Source organism: Columba livia, chromosome 3 (assembly GCF_036013475.1).
Source record: "Columba livia isolate bColLiv1 breed racing homer chromosome 3, bColLiv1.pat.W.v2, whole genome shotgun sequence".
Lineage (NCBI taxonomy): Eukaryota > Metazoa > Chordata > Aves > Columbiformes > Columbidae > Columba > Columba livia.
Genome location: NC_088604.1, coordinates 43,195,743 through 43,218,470, shown reverse-complemented (window position 1 = coordinate 43,218,470; position 22,728 = coordinate 43,195,743). Strand labels below are relative to the sequence as shown.

Below are 22,728 nucleotides of genomic sequence, written 5' to 3'. Positions count from 1 at the left end.
CCAGATTTTGGACAGAGGCTGCCGACCTCCGGCACTGTCTGTGCCTGTGCGCCCCGGGGTGGGACGCGGGGGCATCCGCAAGGGCAGGCCCGGCCCCCCCATCCCCTCCCCTCTCCTCTCCTCCCCTCCCCGCCGCCTTGCGCAGCCGCGCAGCGACGGCAGAGGGAGGCGAGGGAGGTGCGGGAGCCGCCCCGTCCTCCCCGCCGCCGCGGCTGGGCTGGCCGGGGCTGGCCGGGGCGGGACGGGCAGGTGGGGGCTGCGGGGCGCGGCGGGGGATGCGGGCCCGGGGCGCAGCATGCTGTGGGGGGTGGGCCTGGCGGCGCCCCGCTCCTGCGTGGCGGACCTGAGCCGCAACCGCAGCCTGTCCCTGGGCTGGTGCGCGGGGCCGGAGGAGCCGCCGCCCGCCCTCTATGGGGGGGAGATCGTCGCCTTCCCGCTGGCGGGCGGGGGCGCGGGCGGCACTATGGCGGCGCTGAGCTCTGACTCCTGGTGGAAGAAGACGCTATACCTGACGGGCGGCGCCCTGCTGGCCGCCGCCGCCTACCTGCTCCATGAGCTGCTGGCCATACGGTGAGGCTGCGGCGGGGCCCCGGCTGCGGCGGGGCGGGGGGCTGCCCGCTGGGGAGAAGCGCTGGAAGCGAAGGGCCGAGGCGGCGCTCGGAGGCGTTTGCCCGAAGGGAGGGAACGTTGAGGCCTGGTGGGTTGGTTTGTCTGCTTCACCGGGTTTTTCCATTTACCTTTTTTTTTTTTTAAAAAAAAACTTTTTCTTTTTTTTTCTTTCTTTTTTTTTTTTTTTTTTTAAATCCCTTTCCCCCCCATTTGCCCTTTGCAGCAGTGCCCTGTGCTCGCCTCCACAGGTGTCCCCCGGCTGTCGCTGTGCGGGGCTGTGGCTGGTGCAGGGGGAGCCCAGCCTGCTCCTGGTGCTTCCATAGCCCGGGAGCCACGGATTAGAAACCTGCGGCAGCTCTTTACTGGAGGGTGTGTGTGTTGGTGTGTTGCCTTGGCCAGGATTTCTCCTGTTTAATGTATTAATGTATCATGCACCTGTTCTTTTTTTATTTTTTTTTTTTGTTTGTTTCTTTATGTTTTTTTTTACATTCCATTTTGCTCCTGACAGGAAAGAGGAAGAGCTTGATTCGAAAGATGCTATCATACTGCATCAGTTTTCAAGGCCTACCAACGGTGTTCCAAGCTTATCTCCGTTCTGTCTGAAAATGGAAACTTACTTAAGGATGGCTGACCTACCTTACCAGGTATATCTGCAGCTTTCCTTTACATTGCAGTTTTCTATAATTTCATGAAATGCCAAACAGGCATCCCCTCCAGTCTTCCTCACCCAGGGGGATGTAAACATACACCTAGAGCTAGGTGGGTACACCAAAACTTTTGACTCTGGTCAGATTTGGTGTATAACCTTTAAAGATAGGACTTGAAGAGGGTTGGTCTGGAGCAGCTCTGGTTTTAACTGGCAAAGCTAAATGGATGTTAGAAGTTAACTTGGCTGGAAATGCTGAAGTGGGAGCGTAGTCTGGAGTTTATGTAATGCTAAATAAGACCCCGAAACTGAAGCATAACATTGCTTGGTCTTTGAATTTCACCATGCAAAGTAGATCAAGATTAGACAGCTGCGGCTTCTTATTTTCCTGGAGAGTTTCTCTCTGGAGCTCTCCTGGGAAGATGTGCTTGCCTTTTGCTTCAAATCCCATCCCATCCCATCCCAGTGAAGGGAAACAGGATTGCTTTTAGAGGTCGTGAATACTGCTCCTTAATTGGGGCTGGGTGTATCCTGTGCCATCTTCCTGCACTGGGCGAAGCTTGAGCTATGCCGGTGAATGAAAACCAGGAGAGCAGAAACTTGAATCAAGCAGTCTCGCTTGTGAGCGTCAAGGTTTAGTTGTGACACCGTGAGTCTGGCACGTGCCTCGTTGCGGTGTTGGCATGGAGGCTCTTTGAAACATGGGGCAGGTTTCTTTTCTGTTTGTGTAAAGCATTGAGTGCATTTAAGATGACACAACAGTGGTGATAAATATAATGAGGATCTCAGGTAGAAGAAATGTCTCTCTTTTTTTTGTCCCCAAGTCGTGCAAATTTGGCATCTTACTTTGTCTCAAAGAGACTGAGCTGTGGGTAAGTTGCACACACACCTGACGTGGGTTCAAATCACTTTTTACTGCTGCATACCAAGGTGTTAGAATGTTTCATTTATGTCCAGTGTTTTACAAAGGAAAACCAACCATGTTACAACTTTTTTCTTTCCTCAACAATTCTGGTTGATGTTCATTCAGCTTCATAGGCGATTAAACTCCTTTATATCAGAAGTGAAAGAAAACCTTAATTAGTTCATTTTGCTTAAGTGTTTTTTAGAGCCTGATTTTAATGTTCTTTATCTTAGGACTTAATGTTTAATCTGATACTTCAGAGCATTAAAGAGGGAGATTTACATCCCGTGGGATGTATTTCCCTCATTTAGTATTGCAGAACCTGCAAGATGCTGAAGTTTGGACATGTCATTGGAGCAGGAGGACTAAATGCACGTTGCTTCTGCACTCAGAGTAATTTGGGTAGAAATTGCATGTTTGAAAGGAAAGCTACTTTGGTGAGTTCTGTTTTCCTTCTAATGGCAGTTGATGTGGTTCAGAGGTCTGCAATGGTCAAAGTTGCTCTGGTGGAGAGTAGTTAAAGAAAGCTTCAGTATAAAAGATGGTTGTGACAGGATACGGTGACTTCTAAAAGATAACGCTGCATTTGTGTGATTCGGGATGGAATCGTTCAGACAGCTGGTGCTGGGTAGAAATGAGTCACCCAGTGTTTTGGAGGGAGAAAGATTTCCAGAGGGTTATCCTCCCCTCTTTATTTTTTGTACAGAATATCAGTATTGCTTTTTTGGGGTTGTACTTCTCTCTATCCCTACTCACTAGCTGTGAGCACACCAAGCTGGTATAGGTCAGCAGGACCACCCAAAGCAATAGTCCTACCTTCAGCAGCTGGTGGCTCCCTCTTGTCCCTTCCTGCATATGCTTTTCTGTGCCAGATCAGGCTGGGCCAGAGCTGGCCTAGCTGGAGCTGTGAAGGCTTAGTTTATTTGTTTTTAATCCGTCTTGGTTCCCCAGATGCTCCACATGCTGTGCTGCAGAAGCAGGATCAGGTCCTGTGGGTGCTGGGAATGCCAAGTTGATGCTTTTAGCCATACTTGTATAGGCTTAAGGTGTTTGTGGAGTTATTGTCCCTATGTAGGGTTTTAGAGGTAAGTTTGGTGGAGCTAAGCTTATGCACGGAGGGTATAGCTTCTTTTCTGGAAGAGGCAGATGCTGTTTCTGTCCTGTGGTGCTGCATTTGGCTCTGGAGGGCAGAGGAAGGTACAGATGCTGCTGTGAGATTAAGTCGTAGGGGACCAGAAGGCAGTAGGAGTGGAGCCATCAGGCAGTGAGGTCCTCAGTTGGAGTTATGAAGTTTCCTATACTTGGACTGCCAAAGGAGACTTTTATTTTGTTCCCTTGTGCCTGCGTTGCCTGTAGGTGACAGAGACGTCTGATGGTCCCCGTGGTGCGCGGTGGGGTGGGGCTGTATGGGGGGTACAGCTGGACTCAGGAGGGAACCCCTCACCTCCCTGTGTGCCGGTGGCTGTGATGGAGAAGCGATGGTCCCACGGGTGGTAGCTGGTGCCAGGGCTCACCCCTGGAGAATTGCTGTGGACCTTGACTTCCTGGGGAGGGGATGCTTTGCAGGGGCAGTTGTGAAGTGGGTTGAAGAAAAGGCAGTGAGGTGGCCAGACTGCTTTTACTTTTTTGATTCCTTGTGCTTATACTTTTTTAATGGTGCTTCAGACTGTTGAATCACGTGCTGTGTGTTACACAACATGCTTTAATGGCATGTGAGAAGTGAAATTGGGTGACACAGTCCTGCTTGCCTCTCATCTGAATTCCTCCCAACAGATATGCTCTTGTAATGAGCTTACATGTCTTGAAGCTGCCCTTCTAGGAGCAAGCTCTCTATCAAAAACAATTTGGCAGCCCCACCCCAGCTGGGCTGTCACAATACCTGTCTGTTTATTCAAAATGTGTGATGCTTTTCGTGATAAAGCTTGTTTTGAAGAGCCCGTTTTGGGTGCTTGTGGAGATCTTTTCAGTGTTCCTTGATTCCCACACGAATATGGAGAGCTGAGTGTTTATGTAATGTGAGAAGTAATTAGCACAGCAGAAACTTGCTGTTTTGATGCCAGGTCTGGGAACATGGTTGCCTCCTTGGGAAGAGATGTGAGTAAAAGTAAAAGCATAAGCAGCATTAATTGAAAATATGTAGCTTAATTTTTTCTGGATAGTACTATAAAATTACCCCAGAAGTGTCCTATGCCATTCTGTTTATAAATTCCTCTATAAATGAGGTTATGGGGAGTGCTGGTTATTGTTGCTTTGCAGGCTGTGGTTCAGTTAAATGTATTATGAGGTATGAGGTTGTTTCTGTTTTGTTTTGTTTTTTATTTTTTTAAAATTATAATACCATAGCTTTTCCCTGCTTTGCAGCTGGAACAATTTTAAAGTGGAAAGTTAATAAATATTTGATGGCAATTAGTAGCAGCCATAAGGATACTGGAGGTTTCAAGCCTAAAAATACCCATTTGAGAACAGCAGATTCAAGAACAGCATAACAGATTTGTCAGGACTCTCAGGTTTTCTCAGGTCATTGGAAGATGTTTCCTGTTTTCTTTGATAAATGGTACATAATGAAACATTAAAATCCTGAGAAGGATTTTTTAAGTTTACCTAAACCAAGTTTCCTACAAGAACTTTAACTCTCATTCGTGTTTTTGAGAGTGTAATATTAATGCAGCACTAACAAGTTTTTATGCAGTGTATTTATATATATAATATATGTGCTTGAAGAAATGTGTAGTTGAATAATAAGAACTTGCTCTTTTTTCTGGGTTGCAAATGATATGAACTACAGTAATTGCAATATGTAATAAACACATCTTCAAGTCTAGTAGCTTCTGCAAAATATCAGTGTTCGTGCACAAGAAGGGAAATCTCATACTGAAAGGGCTTAATGAAGATGAAGCCAGCAAGGCTCAGTGCTATATTGACATACTATGTAGGTCCAGGAAAAGATTATGATTCTGTAGTAAACTCATAATGAAAAATTATGGAAACCTATCAGTCAGTCTGCGTGCTGAAAGAGCCTTTTTGCTGAAGGAAAGGTCTGGAAGGATGGGGCAGTGCTCTCAGTGTCAGGTGCTCGGCAGTTTTAGAGTTTCTCTTGTGGCCCAGAGCAGTAACCCCCATGTCACCCACAGTGGCAGGTGGGGTGGATGCAGTTGCTTTGCTCACCCACGCGGGGATGCGGTAGATGAGACATTATATAATCCAGTGTCCCTACTGTGCTGTTTGGGCAGAAGTCCCAGAAGAGGCTACAGCCAGAAGACATTGTTTTCCCAGCAGCGTCACCTGTTCTGTCTGTTTCCATCCACGAGGGAAGAGCTGCCGGGAATGGCTGCGTGTTTGTGGTGCTTTGCCCATCCACGTTTTGGGCGGCAGCCGGGCTACTGCTCTCTCAGACCGAGCTGGAGGCGCCTGGAGGTGTGTGCTCCTTGCTGCCAGGGGACTGAGGTCTGTCTGTAGTGGATTCAAGAAGGGTAAATACTTGCGACCCAAACAGGTCAGTTCAGAATTGCTAACCCTAAACCTCCAGCAATTAGGACCTAGATTCCAAAATGCTTAGGGTGGCCACCAGAGACTGAGTGCAGAGCCTTTTTCTGAGCCTTTGTGGTTTGGCTTTCTCAGAAAGGATTTTTCGTTTACTAAATAACAGGACATGAGGATGAGAATTGTGGGAAAGAAAGAAAGCTCTGCCTTGTGTCTCTGCCTTCAGAAGTAAAAGAGAATTTAAGTGAAATGTCTGATCCCCTTTGGAAGCCCACAATTCCTCTCCTGCTTGTCAGATGAGACATACATTGTCTAATCTCTGTATTTTACCCTCCCCAGCTGTAAAATGGGGAAAATACTTTGATTCTTGTGCGTGAGCGCTCCACTGGGCACATGTACCAGTATTCATCAATGCACTAGTGCTGTATTGGTGCTGGGCTCTTAGATACCCAGTTCTGAAAAGTGTAGTCTATAAATGTATGAGATTTCTAAGTTACAAAGTTGCAGAAGCATATGTAGGGCAGATTTCCCTCCTGCCCAGAGAAGGAATTATATGTCTTCCATTATACACTTGTGATTATGTCTTTTATCCTTGGAGGCAATGCAGCTATCTGAGATAGGTAGTGAATCAATCTTCATGAAGTATTCCTAACATGAAAAGTGCTGCTCTGTGCAAGAGCCAAATTTAGGGGTGAGTCCTGTGATTAAAAAACTTGTTTAGAATAATGAACCAAATCTTCTGGGAAATCTGGGCATCTCCAACCCCTTAAATAACTCAGGTACTTAAATAATATTATATCATGTGGCATCCAACATAAAAGCATATAACACCTTGCAGCACCTGGAAATAATTAATTTCATCTGAACTGTCATATAGGGTAAAGTTGTTGCAGTGATTGAACAGCTGCCACTAGTCTAGAGTATTAAATTTAAAAAAAAGAGAAAGGCAGAGGAGGGCAAGGAAGCTGGTGAGGAGCTTGGAGCACAATTCTGATGAGGAGTGGCTGAACGAACTGGGGGTGTTTAGCCTGGAGAAAAGGAGGCTGAGGGAAGACCTTATCGCTGTCTGCAACTACCTGAGAAGAGGTTGTAGCATGGAGGGTGTTGGTCTCTTCTCACAAGTAGCAAGTGATAAGACAAGAGGAAATGGCCTCAAGTTGTGCCAGGAGAGGTTTAGATTGGAAATAGGAAAAAATTCTTCCCAGAAAGGGTTGTCAGGAACAGGCTGTCCAAGGAAGTGGTGGAGTCACCATCCCTGGAGGTGTTTAGAAGGTGCTTAGATTAGGCTCTTAGGGACATGGCTTAGTGGTGGGCTTGGTAGTGCTGGGTTAACAGTTAGACTCGATGTTATTAAAGTTCTGTTCTGAGCAAAATGATTCTATGCTTCTAATATGTTGCCTTTAAAAACACACAAAAATTTTTTTAAAGCTTTATTCTCGTTGAAACAGAACTTGAATGGCCTTTTTTTTCTGCATGTTTGTTTGTTTACTTACTTATTTTTTTTTTTTTTTCTCCTTAGAACTACTTTGATGGAAAGCTTTCCCCTCAAGGGAAAATGCCTTGGATTGAATACAATCACAAGCAAGTATCTGGCACTGAGTTCATTATTGACTTCTTGGAAGAGAAACTTGGAGTGAACTTGAATAAACACCTTGGTCCACACGAAAGAGCTGTTTCCAGAGCCATAACAAAAATGGTGGAGGAGCACCTGTACTGGTAAGCTTGCATGGCGAAGCCAGCTGTGCTCTTGTGCTGCCAGATGTGCCCCTGCGCTGCTGCCTTATTTTCTCTTGCAGAACGCGTGGGTACTCAGTTTTTAATTTCATAACTTTCTTCACCTTAGAAAACTGCTGCTTCTTTCTGTGTACACTGGTGTGAGCCAGGGTTAACTCCCCTGAGAGCTGTAGCGCAGTGTGGGTGAAGTGAGGAGTTCAGGCCCCTTGCCTGCAGCTTTGCAGAAGGGAGCAGCACTGGGCTGTTCCTCCGACCTGTTTCATATGACCTCCGTATAAAACCAGCCTTCTTAATAAAGAGGAAAAAAATATCAAGATGCCTGAATACATTTGTGGTTTGGGGAGTGGGTGGGAACAAATCCAGCATTTAGTGTGAATCCAGAATATTGTGTTCTTCCAGTTATTGATTTTATTTATCTGTGTGTGTGATGACAGTATGGATTATTGCCTTTCCTGTAAAACAGGATACTCCTGGTTAATATGTATTGCTGGCAACACTGCCAGATGATAGGATGTCGCAGTCGCAGTATACTGAGAAGCTGAGGTGTGTATGTGAATGGAAAACATAAATACAACCTTGCTGGTACTTTATGCATTTCACTGACACCTTTGAAAATAACACCTCTAATTTCCCCCCACCATTTTACATTTCAGTCCTTTTTTAAAGTCCCCTTTCCAGTCTGGATTCACAGAAGTAGCAGGTGGACATGACATCTTAGATGCTGTATTGGCTGCCTCAGTAGGGACAAAGCTCCTTCCAAATAGTTTGCTTTCTAGCATGCCTTTAAGTCCTTACTGTAATGTCTTGCATTTATATTGCACTAGTTTTCTTAAAAAAATGTGTGATTTAAATTTAATGCCCTTACCTACTTTTTCATTCACCTTATGATCAAAGATGAGCAGCAACATATGTACATACAGTTCTGCAAATAATTTTTAGTGTCTCAGGGGAAGAATTTTAGCGTTCAGTAGGCAGATTTAAATTATGTAGTTTAGAAATGTAATCCTTGCCTTCCAAGAAGTGTGACCTTCACCAGTTACACCCATCTGCAGTGCCATAGCCTCAAAAATCTGACTCAAGTGCCTGCAAATGTGATTTCAAAAAAATTAATTTCACTTCCCCAATTATTATAGCTGCCAAAGGGAAGATGAGGCCTTTTAATCCCTTAAAGCTCCATCTCCTTGCTTTAGTGTCAGTTGTTTTGCAGTTCGTAGACTTAACTGCTTTAGATGTAACATTACTGATGACAAACTTATATGGCTGTTGTCTGAATTACAAATTGTGCTTTCCTCAATGAAGCTGTTGTCTGTCCATCCAGGCTCCCCCTGAGCTGACTCAGCACTGCTGGGCCTGACACAGGGGAGCATGGGGGACAGGTAGTGCAGGTTTGGGTACTGACCCAGGCAGATGGATCGAAATGGGTGGACAGTACTAGACCAAGTGAGAGCAGAGGTGTGCATGCCTGGCTGTATATCCCTGTTGCCTTTCCTGTTTAGGCACATGGTTGAGTTTCCCTAAGGCATGTATTTTTGATGCAGTGTAGAAAAACATCCAGCTCTAAGTCTTATTGTATGTCGCTGCTGTGTGGCTGTACCAGAGGCTTGCTATAGTGGTGAGGTTACACCATGCTGGTTCTCTGTACTGGGCAAAGCCTGAGCTATGAGGCATCACAGTTGTAGTCCTGTAATTCCTGTTTAACATCTTTGACCATCCTGTAGTTACACTAAAATAGAACCAGGCTTTAGCTGCATAGAACCACCTTTCTCCCTGACAGCACGGCATCTGTGGTTGTGGGATCCCTTCATACTGGTCCTTGAACCTGTCCAGCTGTTCCACCAGAGGCTTAGGGTTTGTTCATGGTGTCCTCAAGTCCCATGGTGAGGAATTCATAACAGTGATGGCCTTTCTGCAAGATAAGGTTTATAAAATCAAGCCTCCAAAGCAGCAATATAAAATGTGATTCCTACCATTTCATTGCCAGCAGCATGGAAAGTAGCTTCATCATAAATAAGTAATACTGTAGTACATTTCTTGAACGCACAAGCTAAATACATCCTGTGGTGTGCTGTCTCTGGATGAAGCTAATCCTGGTGGGTGCTCAGCATGTCCTCCTGAACCGTTTTGCTTTTGCCAAGGTAATTGCTCATCTTCACCAATTAGTGCCTCTTACAGGTGGAAATTGCTGCTCTGGCTGGAGTTGGGAGCAGCGCAGGGCTGTTGTGAACCTCAGCCTCTGGACAGTCGGCCTCCACCCAGTGCCTGGCAGAGGTCAGGCAGAAAGACAGGGAGTGAGCGTATCTATCTTAGTGCTGGGATTAGAGCATATCTCAGAGATGCACAAGACTGATTTGGAGCTGGCACTGGAGCTCCTGTGCCTGGGGAATGTCATAACTATAAGGCTTTTGCTATGTTTGAATCGGCAAAAGAAAAAGCCTGCTAACCTGGATGTGTGTTGGGCTGAGTCAGCAGGGAACAGATGGGAGCAGACTGATTTTTGTGGCTCTTGCTCCAGGTCTTGGATCCAGAGCAAACCTCTGTCATGTGCTCAAGGCTTGTCCTGGGTCATCTCCACTGCCTGCAGTGACTCGTGGGCCCTCAGAAGTCCGTGGAACACCCACAGCCATCTTCAGGATGCATTGAGTTTTTGGTGTATCTGCAGCATATTTGTGGGATCAGACCTCTATGTAAGACGGGCTGGAGGACATCAGGTTCTCGTGTCCTTCTGGTGCTGGCATGCCGGGCTAGGCGGCACTGCTGACGTTCAAACCAGGCAGCTCCTGGTGCCTGGAAAGCTGGCAGCCCCTGCGGGGTGATTTCTGGCACCTTAATCTCAGGAGAAGGATTGCAGGTCGGTGTCACAAATGGGCTTAGTGAGAACCTAAAGCCTTGAATATGCAGCTTAACAAAACTAACCCATTAGATCGGTTTAGCTGTATCGTCAAACACAACCCTAGTGATTTGTGTGCGTGTATATATGTATGTATAAATAGACATACATATTTAACTCATTTCTAGCTTTGTCTTTCAAGAAGACCATGTAAACATGATGTATGTGGTGAGTGCTTGAATTACAGGAAAAGCAAATAAAAACTAATCTGCCTTTGGTTGGTGTTCAGACTTGCTGTGTATTAAACAGAAAATATGTTTGTAGTATGAATATGTTTAAATACATCAAGCCAATTATAAGAGCGACGTCTCTCCTGCTGTTAACAATGATGAGGCTTGAATGTCACCGGCAGCTTAAAAGCCAGTTGCTCTGGGAAGTAGCACAGCAGGTGGGCTTTCTACAGCTGATTGTGGAATGAATTTGTTATTACGCTTATGTATATCAAGAAATTCCACCCTGCACAGGTTCTGATAGGAAAAATAACCCCCAGTTCACATCCTTGTGAACACCTCCCCCTTGCCTTGATGTGCAGACAGTTTGGGGATAATCAGGCAAGCCGCTACTGATGAGTCACTTTCTCCATCTCCTCTCCTGATTTATGTATTGAGGCCAAAGCTGCTGTTACATTTAGACTTCAGATTTGCTTCACCCCCGCAGCATTGCTCTTTAACGCATTATTGTTTTATTTATACTCTTAAGATTTGTACAGATGTAGATGTGCTTGCACAAATGGGAATGTTAATGTTTCCCAAAATGCTCTGTTCAGGCCATTATTTAAAATAATTATGTCATCCTATAAATACTAATGGTAGTTTAAATGGTATAGTTATGCTGAAGTAGGTTATGTAGGCTACCCAATTTGTGGCATTTCCTAACCTTTTGTAATGTAGATGTTACTCTGTCAGTGTAGTCTGAGCAGAGGGATGATGGGTGGGATTAAATGAAGAGGAGCATGTTTTGGTAGGAAGCGCAGATTAACAAACCTTTGAATAGAATTCTTTTAACAAAGTGCTTGTAAAGCCAGTTTTAAAAGTGCTTTTAACTGTCTGTCTGAATCTGAGCCTACTTTTCTCTTTGCTTTTGTGTGCTCAGAACAGTAACATTTTAGAAGTAAACTCTGTGATTGTCCATTTAGCTGCCTTCATTGCCCATGTAAATTTGAGATTTGGGACATGTGACAACTTATTCAAAGTGACAAGCAGATGTCTTAAGACTCTGCTTGACATCTTAGCCTGAGCAGGATTACCTAAATCCTGTGCAGTTCTGCTTTTCCTGCACTGCTGTCTTGATAGTTAAACACTTGATCTCATCTCTGCCTTTTCCACACCCAAAGACCTTCTCTCCCAGAGCATGGGAAATGTATTTTACTTTAAAGTGTAGGCCAGTTAGCTTTGTGGGAAACCTTGTTCATCCTGTCCCATGAAATTAAAACCATCCTGAATGTGGTTGATCATTTTTTGGTGTGGTGCCAGCTTGCTGGTGTGGTTGGAATGAACAATAGTGATGGCAAGTCCGTAGGGCCAAGTTAGTCTTGTGTGACTGGGGTGACTTTTTAAAAGAGCTGCGGAGTCTCCTGTCTTTCTGTATTTTCTTTTCTGCCTTTTTTGTTGTCCCTCTCTGTGGCCAGGCCTGATGCCCTAAAGCAGCTAAGCTGTGTTGCGGAGTTGCTGGGTGAAGCTGGTCAGGTCCATGCTGGGGAAGGAGGGTCTTTGCACACAGCAGTGTTCTTGGAGAGCAGGTTTTTCATAGCATATACAAGTAATACATAATAATTTACAGATATAGATAGTGTTCGTAGTTACTTCCCAGTGTTGCATCAAGACCAGGGTTTTTCTTCCTGTTCAGAGCTGTACCTGCCCAAGGGACCATGTCTTTTCCCAGGCCTGTGAAACTCAACTAATAGAACATTCTGCTTTGTGGAGCAGCCTTATGCTTTCAGCCCAGTCTTCTTTCCATCCTTCTTAAATCCTCTTTTATTCCCCGAGCAAGGCAGTGTCACATCGCATCTTCTAGCCAAAGTTAATACTTAGGAGTTTCAGTAGCCGTTAATTCCTGTGCTTGCTGGCTTCATGTTTGCCATCTTGTGCTGGTGCCTCTCGCTAAATCTGGCTTTGTTTCAAACTCTGCTGTCCTGAAACCAGCCCAATGACTTGAGCTGATTCACCCATTTTGGAAAACAAGGGTTGTGCAGAACGCCCCAGTTCAAAGAGTGGTACTGAACAGTGTGTGAGTTTAGGTAAAGACAGTTTCACAGGTAAAGCAAAAACTGCGCTCACAAGCAAAGCAAAACAAGAAATTCATTCACTACTTCCCATGGGCAGGCAGGTGTTCAGCCATCTGCAGGACAGCAGGGCTCCATCACATGGAATGATTACATTGGAAGCCAGGCACCATAATTCTGAATGTGCCCCCTTTCCTTCCTCTGCCCCAGCTTTCTATGCTGAGCGTGATGCCATATGGTATGGGATATCCCTTTGGTCGGTTGGGGTCAGTTCTCCCAGCTGTGTCCTCTCCCAGCTCCTTGTGCACCCTCAGCCTACTCACTGCTGGGGTGCTGTGAGGAGCAGAAAAGGCCTTGACTCTGTGTAAGCACTGCTCATCAGTAACTAAAACATCCCTGTGTTATCAAAACTGTTTCTAGCACAAATCCAAAACATAGCCATATACCAGCTACTATGAAGAAAATTAACTCTATACCAGCCAAAACCAACACAGTTAGTTTCTAAGAAGAGGAGAGTTATTCTGAAAAATGACTGGTAGGATATTTTTGTTGGGGCAAAGTTACTACTTGGCTAAGTTTCAGCAGTATAGAAAGGAAGGAGAACAGGTTGGTGGGAATGATTGGTTTCTTTGTTGGCTGTTTTGGTTGTTGTTGATTGTGCACTCAATCAGCTTTAGCTAATAAATCATTGTGGCACTTTTGGCACTGTGTTTTCTTATGTGAGCTTAGCAGAATTCTGCAGCTTTTATTTTATATTGCAATGTGAATCTCATTTTCTCTTGAAGTGCATTGTGGTTTACTGAGAAAATAAAGCACTGAGCAGCCTGCGATAGTATTTCCAAGTCAGTTTGCTGTCACTCCAGGTTTCATCAGGGTCTACTCTTCACTGGGAACTACCTCTCCATCAGGGCAGTGAGTGCTCAGCTTTAAAAAAACTCATTGCCTAACCTTTGTGTAAGACTTTGCAGGGTGCTCATGGGCTGTCTGGGTACTGTGCCCCTCTAACTTATTTTTGCATCCCTCTAGGACTTTGGCTTATTGCCAATGGGTGGAAAATCTTCATGAGACGCAAAAGATGGTGTCACTTTTTGGCCCCTTCAGCGACTTGCTGAAGTGGATCTTCTGCCATCTGACTAAAGGGATCGTGAAGCGCGAGATGTACGGCCACGGCATCGGCCGCTTCTCTGAGGAGGAGATGTACACGCTGATGGAGAAGGACATGCGGACTCTAGCCGGCCTCCTGGGTAACGTACAGCAAGCTAACATACGTTCTGTTTGTTCACAGCCCACTGTCCACAGGGTGAAATCGACTGCGAGCGCTTCCTGGCAGCTTGGTGGTGTACACAAATAATCTCATTTTGTCAGTAGGTGGAGTCCACACTGCTGCTGCCATTCAGTGCCACCCTTGATCTCACAGAGACAGTGTTTCTTTCCCTGCTGTTTGCTACCAAATTGTGTCTCTAGAGGGATACGTGGCTTTCTTCTCCAAGCACCAGCTGTGTGTATCTAAAGAAGCAGAACCCGTCCTGCAATTTTGGAAGAGCATTTTGCTGTGTGAATTTAGGAAAATGTAGTGTTTAGCTCTGCATGTGAAGCCTCTTATTTATATTTTGGAGGCAGGGGTCACATTTTTTTCTTCATGGGAGTCGTGGCTGTTTGATAGATTGTTATGCGGCTGCTGTTTGAAAACCCTTTGCAGATGTTATTTTGATGAGCTAGAGTTTGTTATATTTGGTTGGTGCCAGCAGCTTTCTTCAAAGCTGCTGGTAGGAGATGGGTCTATGTTGTCAAAGTGGGTGGTTTTAGGCTTCTTGGTTGTCATAGATGGATCCCATAGGGTTAGTCTGAAGGTTGGCTTCACTCAGCTAGAACCACATGAGCCTCATTTCTGTTGTTTAGCTCAGGCTGAAATCTGCACTGGGGCTGCTTGCACTGTGCTGCTTGCCTTGCAGTTTGCTGAGAGCTAACAATATTGTGCTTCTGTGTTAAAATTTGCAAGTTGAGGAATTGGTTTGGGGCAGATTGTTGCTTCCCTTGAGCTTGTGTCTCTCTTGCACAAGGAACCAAGAGAGATTGTACCTGTGTGGCTGCTTTGTTCCCTGTTATGATGGCTTTAAAGAGGTGGCTGAGTGGAGGGCAGGAGGGCTGCCTCCCTGCCCTGTGCTGTGAAGGCAGGGGGCACATTGCATGTGCTCTAAATAAGTAGGTGTGGAGTGGATGGGGAGAGCAGGATGAGAGCAGCAGGCAAAAGCTGAATGCTTGCTGAGAAAGGGGAGGAAGAGAGATGCTCCTGGACTTCTGAAGTGTTTTGGAAAGAAGATATTTGCAGAGGACCTAGATGGGGCTGTGTAGAGCTTTCTGTAACTTTGTTTTCTGAAACAAACCTGCCAAGTTGCTGGATTTGGAGCAATATGGAAAAAAAGACATGATGCATGGGGCACAGTGGGCAAGGGGGACATTTGTTGACAGCTCCTCTTCTGTCAGTGCTTTCTTGTGCTGCATTTTGTTTGTTAACAGAAAAAATTACCAATTATAGTCCCTCTTCCAAGAAAACCTGGTTTTGGAGCTTAAGAGATCCCTTTTCTTTCTGAGGGAGGAAGTGAGGGAGCAGCACATTTTAGAAGAAGATTGTCTGGGCACATCTGCTGCAGAGCTGTGGCCAGCCTAGGGTACCCTCCCCTGTGGGACTGCTGTTGCTGCAGCTTCAAGGTTGGCACCACGTGTCTCCGTGTACATCACAGAGAGGAGTGGGGTTGGGGTGGGAGCTGGGACAAGTTTAACCTATGACTTGGGTGCTCAGCAGAGCCCCCTGGTTCTGGCTGGTCAATTCTGGCAGGCTGAATGGAGCAGCAGTGGATGTGTCTTCCTCCTTGGGTGGCTTGGGTCATCTCCTTGTGAAGGTAAATGCTATAATCAGTCTCTTACATTTGTTTTTGGTGGGGAAAAATCACTGGAAATCTTTAAGGTTAAGGTGTTGTTTTTTTTTTTTTTCCAAATATTTTTTTTTTTTTAATTGTCTGATACATGTTATCTGCAGGGGTTTATTTTTCCTTCCAGATTATTGATGAGAATGTGGTGCCTGGTCTACTTCAAAGAGCCTTGATGGGCATCTGTTGTATTCTTGTTATTTTAATACATTACCAGCTGAATATTGTATGTTTTCTTATCTTCCCTTCAGAAATGGATGTCAGATTAGTCAGTGTGTAGTTACATGAATCATATTTGCCCTTTGATTATTGGTACATTTGTCTGCTTTTATGTAATTGCCCTGATTTTTCATTAACACCAGCATGCTCAGGTTTTTTCCAGCCAGCTGTTTCTGGTTGGGTCTAGTAACCGTGGCCTCCAGGTGGTATCACTGGGATGGGGACAGGAGGTGGGATGCGGACTTCCAGCCTGGCTGGAAACTCTGCGGTTTCACAGCGGGGAGGAGAAGGCAATCAGTCAGCTATTGGCTGCACAAAAATCTTTGTGAGATTCTGCTCCACATATATGTGCCCATGTGTTTTCCTAGAAGAGGAAGCCATTGGGGTTTTGGTTGTTAATTAGAGGGCAATGTTAAGATCCTAAAAAGGATGCCTATGATGCAGAATAGCTGCACATCCCAAACTGTAGCTGTCAGTAATCAGGCATATCAGATTAATTTAATGCTCCCTATTTTTTAACAAGGACCATTCACATGGGAGCAAGAATAACTTCTAAATTCCAAGTGCTCCTTCCAGAGAATGACAACTTGGCAGCTGCCAGATCTTGTGATGCTCATTTTGACATTCCCAGTCACATGCTGAGTGCTGCTTTTTATTCTTTTTCATTTCTGAGGATCATTTTTCCTTCTCCCATGTACCTGTTTCCCTAACAGAATCCTCCAGATGTCTTATAAACCTAGAAACGGGAACTAATCATCCTGTGATGGATCAGCCTGCCCCATTGGTATCACCTTGCTCTCTGTCCTGCAATTTTTAAACCACAAATGTAATTTCCTTGTGTTGTTGTAGTTTTCTACTGCCTGGTAGCATAAGGAAATGGGGGGAACTGGGCATAGGAACTAGCAATAGATTAATATATATGTTTTGGTAATTATTTAAAAGATGCAAGTGAGTGAGCAGTGCCCATAAGTCTTATTGGCACCTCCTCAGCTGTCTGCCTGCCTCAGGCTTTTGGGTAAATGGGGATTCTGAGCAGGGAATTGCAGGGCAGCAGCTGCCTGAACTGGCTTTTGTGAAGTGTTTGGTGTTTTGTGGAGGGCAGGGACACAAAGGTGGGACCCACCTGAACATGAGCGTCTAATACTAGTTGAAATGCTCTGCAGCAGCCTGTGTGGACTGTATGTGCTGCTGTGCCAGGGTACAGGTCTCCTGCCAGCCCTGAGTCTTGCACATCTGTCTCTTACAGGATTTTTTTGACCCAGTAGCTGCTTTTTAATCCTCTGGCGCATGTATCTGTGAATAGAGGAGCTGTGTGCTCTCAAATCCCTGGGCAGTACAAATTTCAGCGTGTGACCTGGTGTGACCTGGTGGTTGCATTTTTGTGGGATCAGCCAGAGGATATGGGGAGGTGTTGGAGGTTATGAGTGCTATGACAGCCTCAGTGCAACAGACACTGTGCAGTCAGATATAAAACTAGATACTGAGAGGTGATACCTGGTCTGTCAGAAAGTCTTCTGGAGAAAAGTTGCACTGAAGGTTTTGGGAACAGATTGGAATTGGTAGAAGGAAATGTGCATGCAGGCTGTGTTATGCAGCGCAGGGTGATCTAAAACCAGATTTACAGTTTTATGGAACCACAGCTCTATTTCCTTCTCTTCCCCTTTGTTTCTACACACCTGAAGGTGCAGGTGCTGTGCCAGGGGGGAGCCACTCTGTTTGCAAAAGAGCAGGATGGTTCAGCCCTCACTCACTGCCTGCCTTAGTTGTAGCAAGGTGGAAACGGCAGTAATTGCTTCCCAGCACATTGCTGTGGATGGAGTCTCAAACCCAGCTGTATGGTCCTGAATTCCTAGTCTTGGCATATAACCGTGGTTTGGGGACCAATTTTTGAGCTGTGTTTAAAATCAATGAATGTTAGGCGTCACGTAAATGCTGAAAAGACACAACGTCTACCCTGTACATAGTTTTCAAACAATAGATTGATGCAACTGTGAAAGAGCTGGGGAGACTTAATTCCATGTTAAAGTTACACCTGACAGGCTAGAGGAGGTTATTCCTGAGCACTGCTTTGCTCCACTGTAGTACTGTGGGATGACAGCATTCATTGGATCATACTCTGGAATTTGATGCATTTTACTGCTGAACAGTTTTTCTAAACTCACTCAATAACCCCAACACTTAATAATCTGCTGAATTACAGGCAGCTTATATTGGACAGAGGAAGAATGTCCTGAGGAGATGGGATAACTGGATTTGGAGAATTCAATTACATACCACATTTCATGGAGTTTATAGCACTTTGGGCCAAGGCAGAGACAGTGCAACCATCTAACCTGACCTCTGCAATACCCCATGTTTCACCTGTGTGTGCTGTGTGTGGTCTTTGCTCCAGGTCTTGTGCCTGTGATGAGGAAACCTTTATACTGGAGGTTTCTTTGCAAACGGTGGCTTTGAAATGTGATTTTCTTCCCTATCTTAGGTAGCTATCCATCTGTTTGTGCTGTGGTGGCCTCTCAGGACCATCATGGCATTGGGGTGCCCAGAGGGGTAAGCAGAATAGCGGTGTGGAACAGACACGTCCCTCCTCTGACCTGGCCAGTTCCAAGGAGCTATTGAGTCACTTGCCTGCCTGAGGTGCCTCTGTTTGGTCCCTGCCAGGTAGAAATGAGTGTTTGGAGGTGGGGGCCACCTCACTGATGGTGTGAGAGAGGAGCTGCTTGCTCCTTCTGACGGCTATGTCCCCCTCCTGGGGATGCAGGTTGTTTCTGAGCAGCTGCTGCCAGTCTGACTGCTGCATCAGTTTAGAAAACCTTTGGGTATGGCTTTCCTTTTTTGTGTGATCAGTTGAGTAATCTGAAGCAGAATTGGTGCAGTGTGTGTGCTGCCAGCAGTGATGAGCAGAGGAGGTTATGTGGCCAGTCGTGGGTTTGTAATGGGCCTGGTTACAGAAATGGTGAGTACAGGGGAAGCTGCAGTGATGGATTTTACCTGCTGAACCCTAGAAACAGCTTTTGAATCATATTCAGTGTTGAATTCCCGTCTTTGAACAGGTAAACCTTTTCAGCTGAATTATTTCAGTAAAAAAAATACGCTGAATATGTAACTAGGAAATTATTTTTTTGTTTTTAATAACTGGGGAGAAGTGACATCCAGACGAGAAATGATTTGCCGTTGTATTTACAGGTGACAAGAAGTACATTATGGGACCACACGTTTCCACTGTTGATGCCACTGTCTTTGGGCATCTGGCACAGGCAATGTGGACACTACCAGGGACTCGACCAGAGAGACTAATTAAAGGTAAGAAAGCTCAGGTGATTTCTGATGAAAAACTCTTGGTGGCATTCGCCATGTTTAAACTTGAAGCACCTTGTAAGGACATTTGAAGACTGCATCGCTGGCTGTTCTTGCCTTTGATGTAGCATTTGTATCCTGTAATATTGTTTTCTCTTAAAATTCTTGTTTGTTTTCTCTTTAATGTTCCACATGGAAATTGTTTCTATTCCTGTACTTGATCTTTTCCCTGTCTAACACAGCAAGGACTGAATGCATTTAAGAAATGAATGCTGAGTAAAGTACGAGAAGACAGACACATGGCCATGAGCCAAATTCTGCTGAACTGAGTAGTTTCGTTGACAGTGGAACTGCACGTGCTATTGTCCTACTGAAATTACAGCCTTTGCTGTTATTGAAGATGCTGAGCAAGAAAAGGTCCACCCTGACTTTGGAGTCACTGTGTTTTTGCATGAATTGGAAACCAACATAGTCTTCTGCATGTTGTTTTTCCTTTTTTTCTTTTCTTGTGGGGTGCTATAGGCATGTCAAAGTAACTTGGCATCCCTTCTCAGAATAAAACTGTGAAGCATGAAAAATGGGAAGAGCTAAGGAGGAAAAGGGTGTAAAATAGGTGCAAAAGGAATGAATACGACCTGTAGATCTTTGTGCAAGAGATTGCTACTAAAGCAACAGTGAAGAGGCCTGGACTTCCTCATTATTAAAACTTAGAGGAAGAAAATACTTGAGATGGGGATATAAGTATTGTCTATACAATTCTTCCCTTTGATGTCTGGCAAATGACAGATAAAGTCCTCAAGTGTCTGTGGCTTTCAAGGAGGAATACTATGTTTGGTGAACTAGTTTGTTTCTAACAAAATTAAATACATGGTAATAGATGCAAATACCTAAGCGGTATGGTTGATTCTCTGTACCCAACCACTTACTCATGTTGTTCTGCTATTATTTCTTTGAATTCTTTGGTAATTTCTTCTCTAAGCACAGTCTAAGCATACATGTTTATATAAACATGAGGCATAAGGTATTAAGGCTGAGAACATTAGGGGTGTGCCAGTGACCGTATAAAAACCTTAGAATGTGAATTTATCTTGCAGGCAACGCTGCCATCTGGTGGTGGAAACCGCAAATTTTCTCTAGTTTACTAACCAAGTGTATTGTTTAGATAGGATCAAATTGTCTTTAGAAACCAGGTTTCTGCAAAGTCAGCAGGATTTTACTATGAAAAACTTAAAGTTTTATTATCTTGTCTTGATTTATTTCTGTAGAGGTTGAATTTGGGATAATTATTTTGCTACATGCGTTTATATTCATGCCAGTGTAACCCTTCTTGTTGAATGTAGGTTAATAATATGTGTTTTAAGTTACATAAAAGTTCCAAACAGAGCTGCTAAGAGGATTGATGGGATCTTGACACTTTGAAACCTCTTTGGGAGGAACCTGCACAATTTATTTCCAAACAGTGCCAACATCTTTCTGCATCAGCAGGTGAGTTAGAGCATTATTGACTGGATGCATTTACTGGAGTCTGTTGTGCTGTGTTTCAGGTGAACTGATTAATCTTGCTATGTATTGTGAAAGAATAAGAAGGAAATTTTGGCCAGAATGGCACCATGATGATGACAACACTCTGTATGAATCTGAGGAAAGCAGCGAAGCGAGCAAGACTTACTCCCCTTTGCGGGACTTGAGTTTTTATTCAAGGACAGAAACATTTGATGAGGAAGGGAACAGTATTTCTCAAACCCCTGACACAGATTACACTGGACATTCACTCTTTGATTCGGATGTGGACATGGATGAGTACAGAGATCATGAACAATGCAAGTGATGCATACAACATCTCCCATTTTGCAGACAAGCTATTTCTTGGCACCTGTCTGATGTATTTTCTCCTCCAGGTCTGGAAGAGGTTTATACCACTTTGGAAGAGACCATTGTGCTTGACTCAACTGTCACATGCTACTTGGACTATTTCAACCTTATTTCATTTTGTGTAACTGTTCAGGTGGAACCAAGGTAAACTGTTACTTAAAACACACATGGACAAACTGAAGGTCTAGAAGACAACAGGACCTTTCAATCTACATTTTTGTTTGTGTTCAAAACCAGGTCCCGCAACCAGGTGGGACAGAGCCTTGGGAAGTGGAGCATTTGCCAGAGCTGGTTTGTGTTGATACCTTTACAGGAATGGGCTCAGGACAAAAATGGAAGAAGCTTGACTGACACACCTTTCTCCCATGGAAGAAAATGCTGTATTGATTTGGTGGAGTTTCGGGAGGGCTTTTAGCTGATAGCTACCTGTACTTTGGGTGCATATGTTTATAGTATCTGCAGGAAAAACCTGCTCCTGATTCTTTGAGAGACAGTCAAGGAAGGCGGGAGGAAAACATATTCCTACAGAAAGGAACTTTTTAGTGATTCTTTGCAAAAGATTGAAGTCACTACTGTAGAATATTTTTATTCAGAAGGGAAACGTCAGTTTTAATGTATAATCTCCCAAACACTCATCTGGAATGTGTGTTGGCCAAAACCTGCCTCAGGCATCTAAATTTTTTCTCTGTTTTTGAATGGTTGTTATCACGTTTTTGCTTCCTGCCTCTGGCTGTTGTCTGCTATTGCTAGGCAAGGCTAAGGAATTGGGATTTGTTGCTAAAGAATGGTGCATCTCAGCACTGGGTGCTTTGTGCTCTTTACCAACAGACACATCAGACCCATGGAGCTTGCAAAGCAGTTTGTGGTGTTTCTAGGCATGGGATGCTGTGGAAATGCAAGATGTTGGCCAAGGCAATCAACTGCTTTAGAGCTGCCTAGGAAGGTGCTTCAGTGGGTGCGATATTTTAATTATGACTTTCTCAATGAGTTACAGTTAGATGAATCAGGATCCCTCAATGAAATTTTTATAATGTGCTGTTTATGTCATGTGTTCTGGGAGCAGATAGGGCAGACAACTGCTTTAGCATGTTAATTGTTGATAGTCCTAATAGTCTGGAGCTTGAAATAACTGCAGTTTTCAAAGATCACCTCTCTTTCTTGGATTGTGGAGTGTCTCCTGCAGAGGAGGGTACTTGTGCTGAGGAAACACTGAGCTAACTGTGGCACTGAAAGCAGGGGAACACAAATCTGCAGTGAGTCTCCAGCTCTGTTCATGCATGGGAGCCACCACAGCGAGAGCTGGCAAGTGTGGTGTGGCCTGAGGTGGGTGTGAATTTGTACTTGTTTCCTCAGTTCCCCAGCCATGTCCTTGGTGCCATGTTCCAATCAATGATCTCAGTTGTGGGCAAGTGTCATTTGGAAAGCGGACCAAAACCAAGAAGGAGGAGGATATCATCCAGTTACTTGGGACCCCTCTCAGGAAACTAAGCACAGGAATAGGGCACAAGAAGATAAATCTTGGGCTTGAAAACACAGAGACGACGGCTTAAAATGTCTGTGAAACTCCATAGACAAGTCAGGGTAGATGCTGCCTGCAGAGAAGTAGGCATTGGTATTCTGGATAAAAAGCATTCATGTCAGAAAGCTTGTCTTTAAAAACATTTGCGTGTCAGAAATTCTGATGGAGATGTTCTCATTCATTTGCCTATGCGTGTTTGAAGGCCGTGCTTTCTCCATCTTTCAGCATTGTGAGGGTGTGTTTGCAGGTATGGAGGCTCCTGCTGACAGCAGATGAGTCCCATCTGTGTGTCATGGTTACTAAAAGACCAGCCTGAGTTCAGCAGAAAGTGTCATCTTTATAATTTTGGTGGGCTGACTGATCTGTCTGTGGCAATGGCACTTGTGACATCCCAAAAGGCAGGTTAACCACAAGTC

The 22,728-nt window shown here is 44.7% G+C and overlaps 1 protein-coding gene across 1 annotated transcript; it reads left to right on the top strand.

The window, feature by feature from the left end:
* The first annotated feature begins 201 nt into the window (after positions 1 to 201).
* FAXC (failed axon connections homolog, metaxin like GST domain containing) lies at positions 202 to 22,469 on the top strand. Its single transcript, XM_065056574.1, has 6 exons — positions 202 to 570; positions 1,118 to 1,253; positions 7,159 to 7,355; positions 13,508 to 13,725; positions 18,811 to 18,927; positions 20,466 to 22,469. Exons 1-6 carry the CDS (start codon positions 296 to 298, stop codon positions 20,747 to 20,749), a joined length of 1,227 nt encoding a protein of 408 aa, XP_064912646.1. The 5' UTR covers positions 202 to 295; the 3' UTR covers positions 20,750 to 22,469.
* The last annotated feature ends 259 nt before the right edge of the window (positions 22,470 to 22,728 follow it).

Bases quoted from the DNA above. Each gene is read 5' to 3' on its own strand.
- FAXC (XM_065056574.1), top strand. From the start codon at position 296: ATGCTGTGGGGGGTGGGCCTGGCGGCGCCCCGCTCCTGCGTGGCGGAC. The intron at 7,356-13,507 runs GTAAGCTTGCAT...GCATCCCTCTAG, and splicing joins GTGGAGGAGCACCTGTACTG to GACTTTGGCTTATTGCCAAT. The intron at 13,726-18,810 runs GTAACGTACAGC...TTGTATTTACAG, and splicing joins GACTCTAGCCGGCCTCCTGG to GTGACAAGAAGTACATTATG.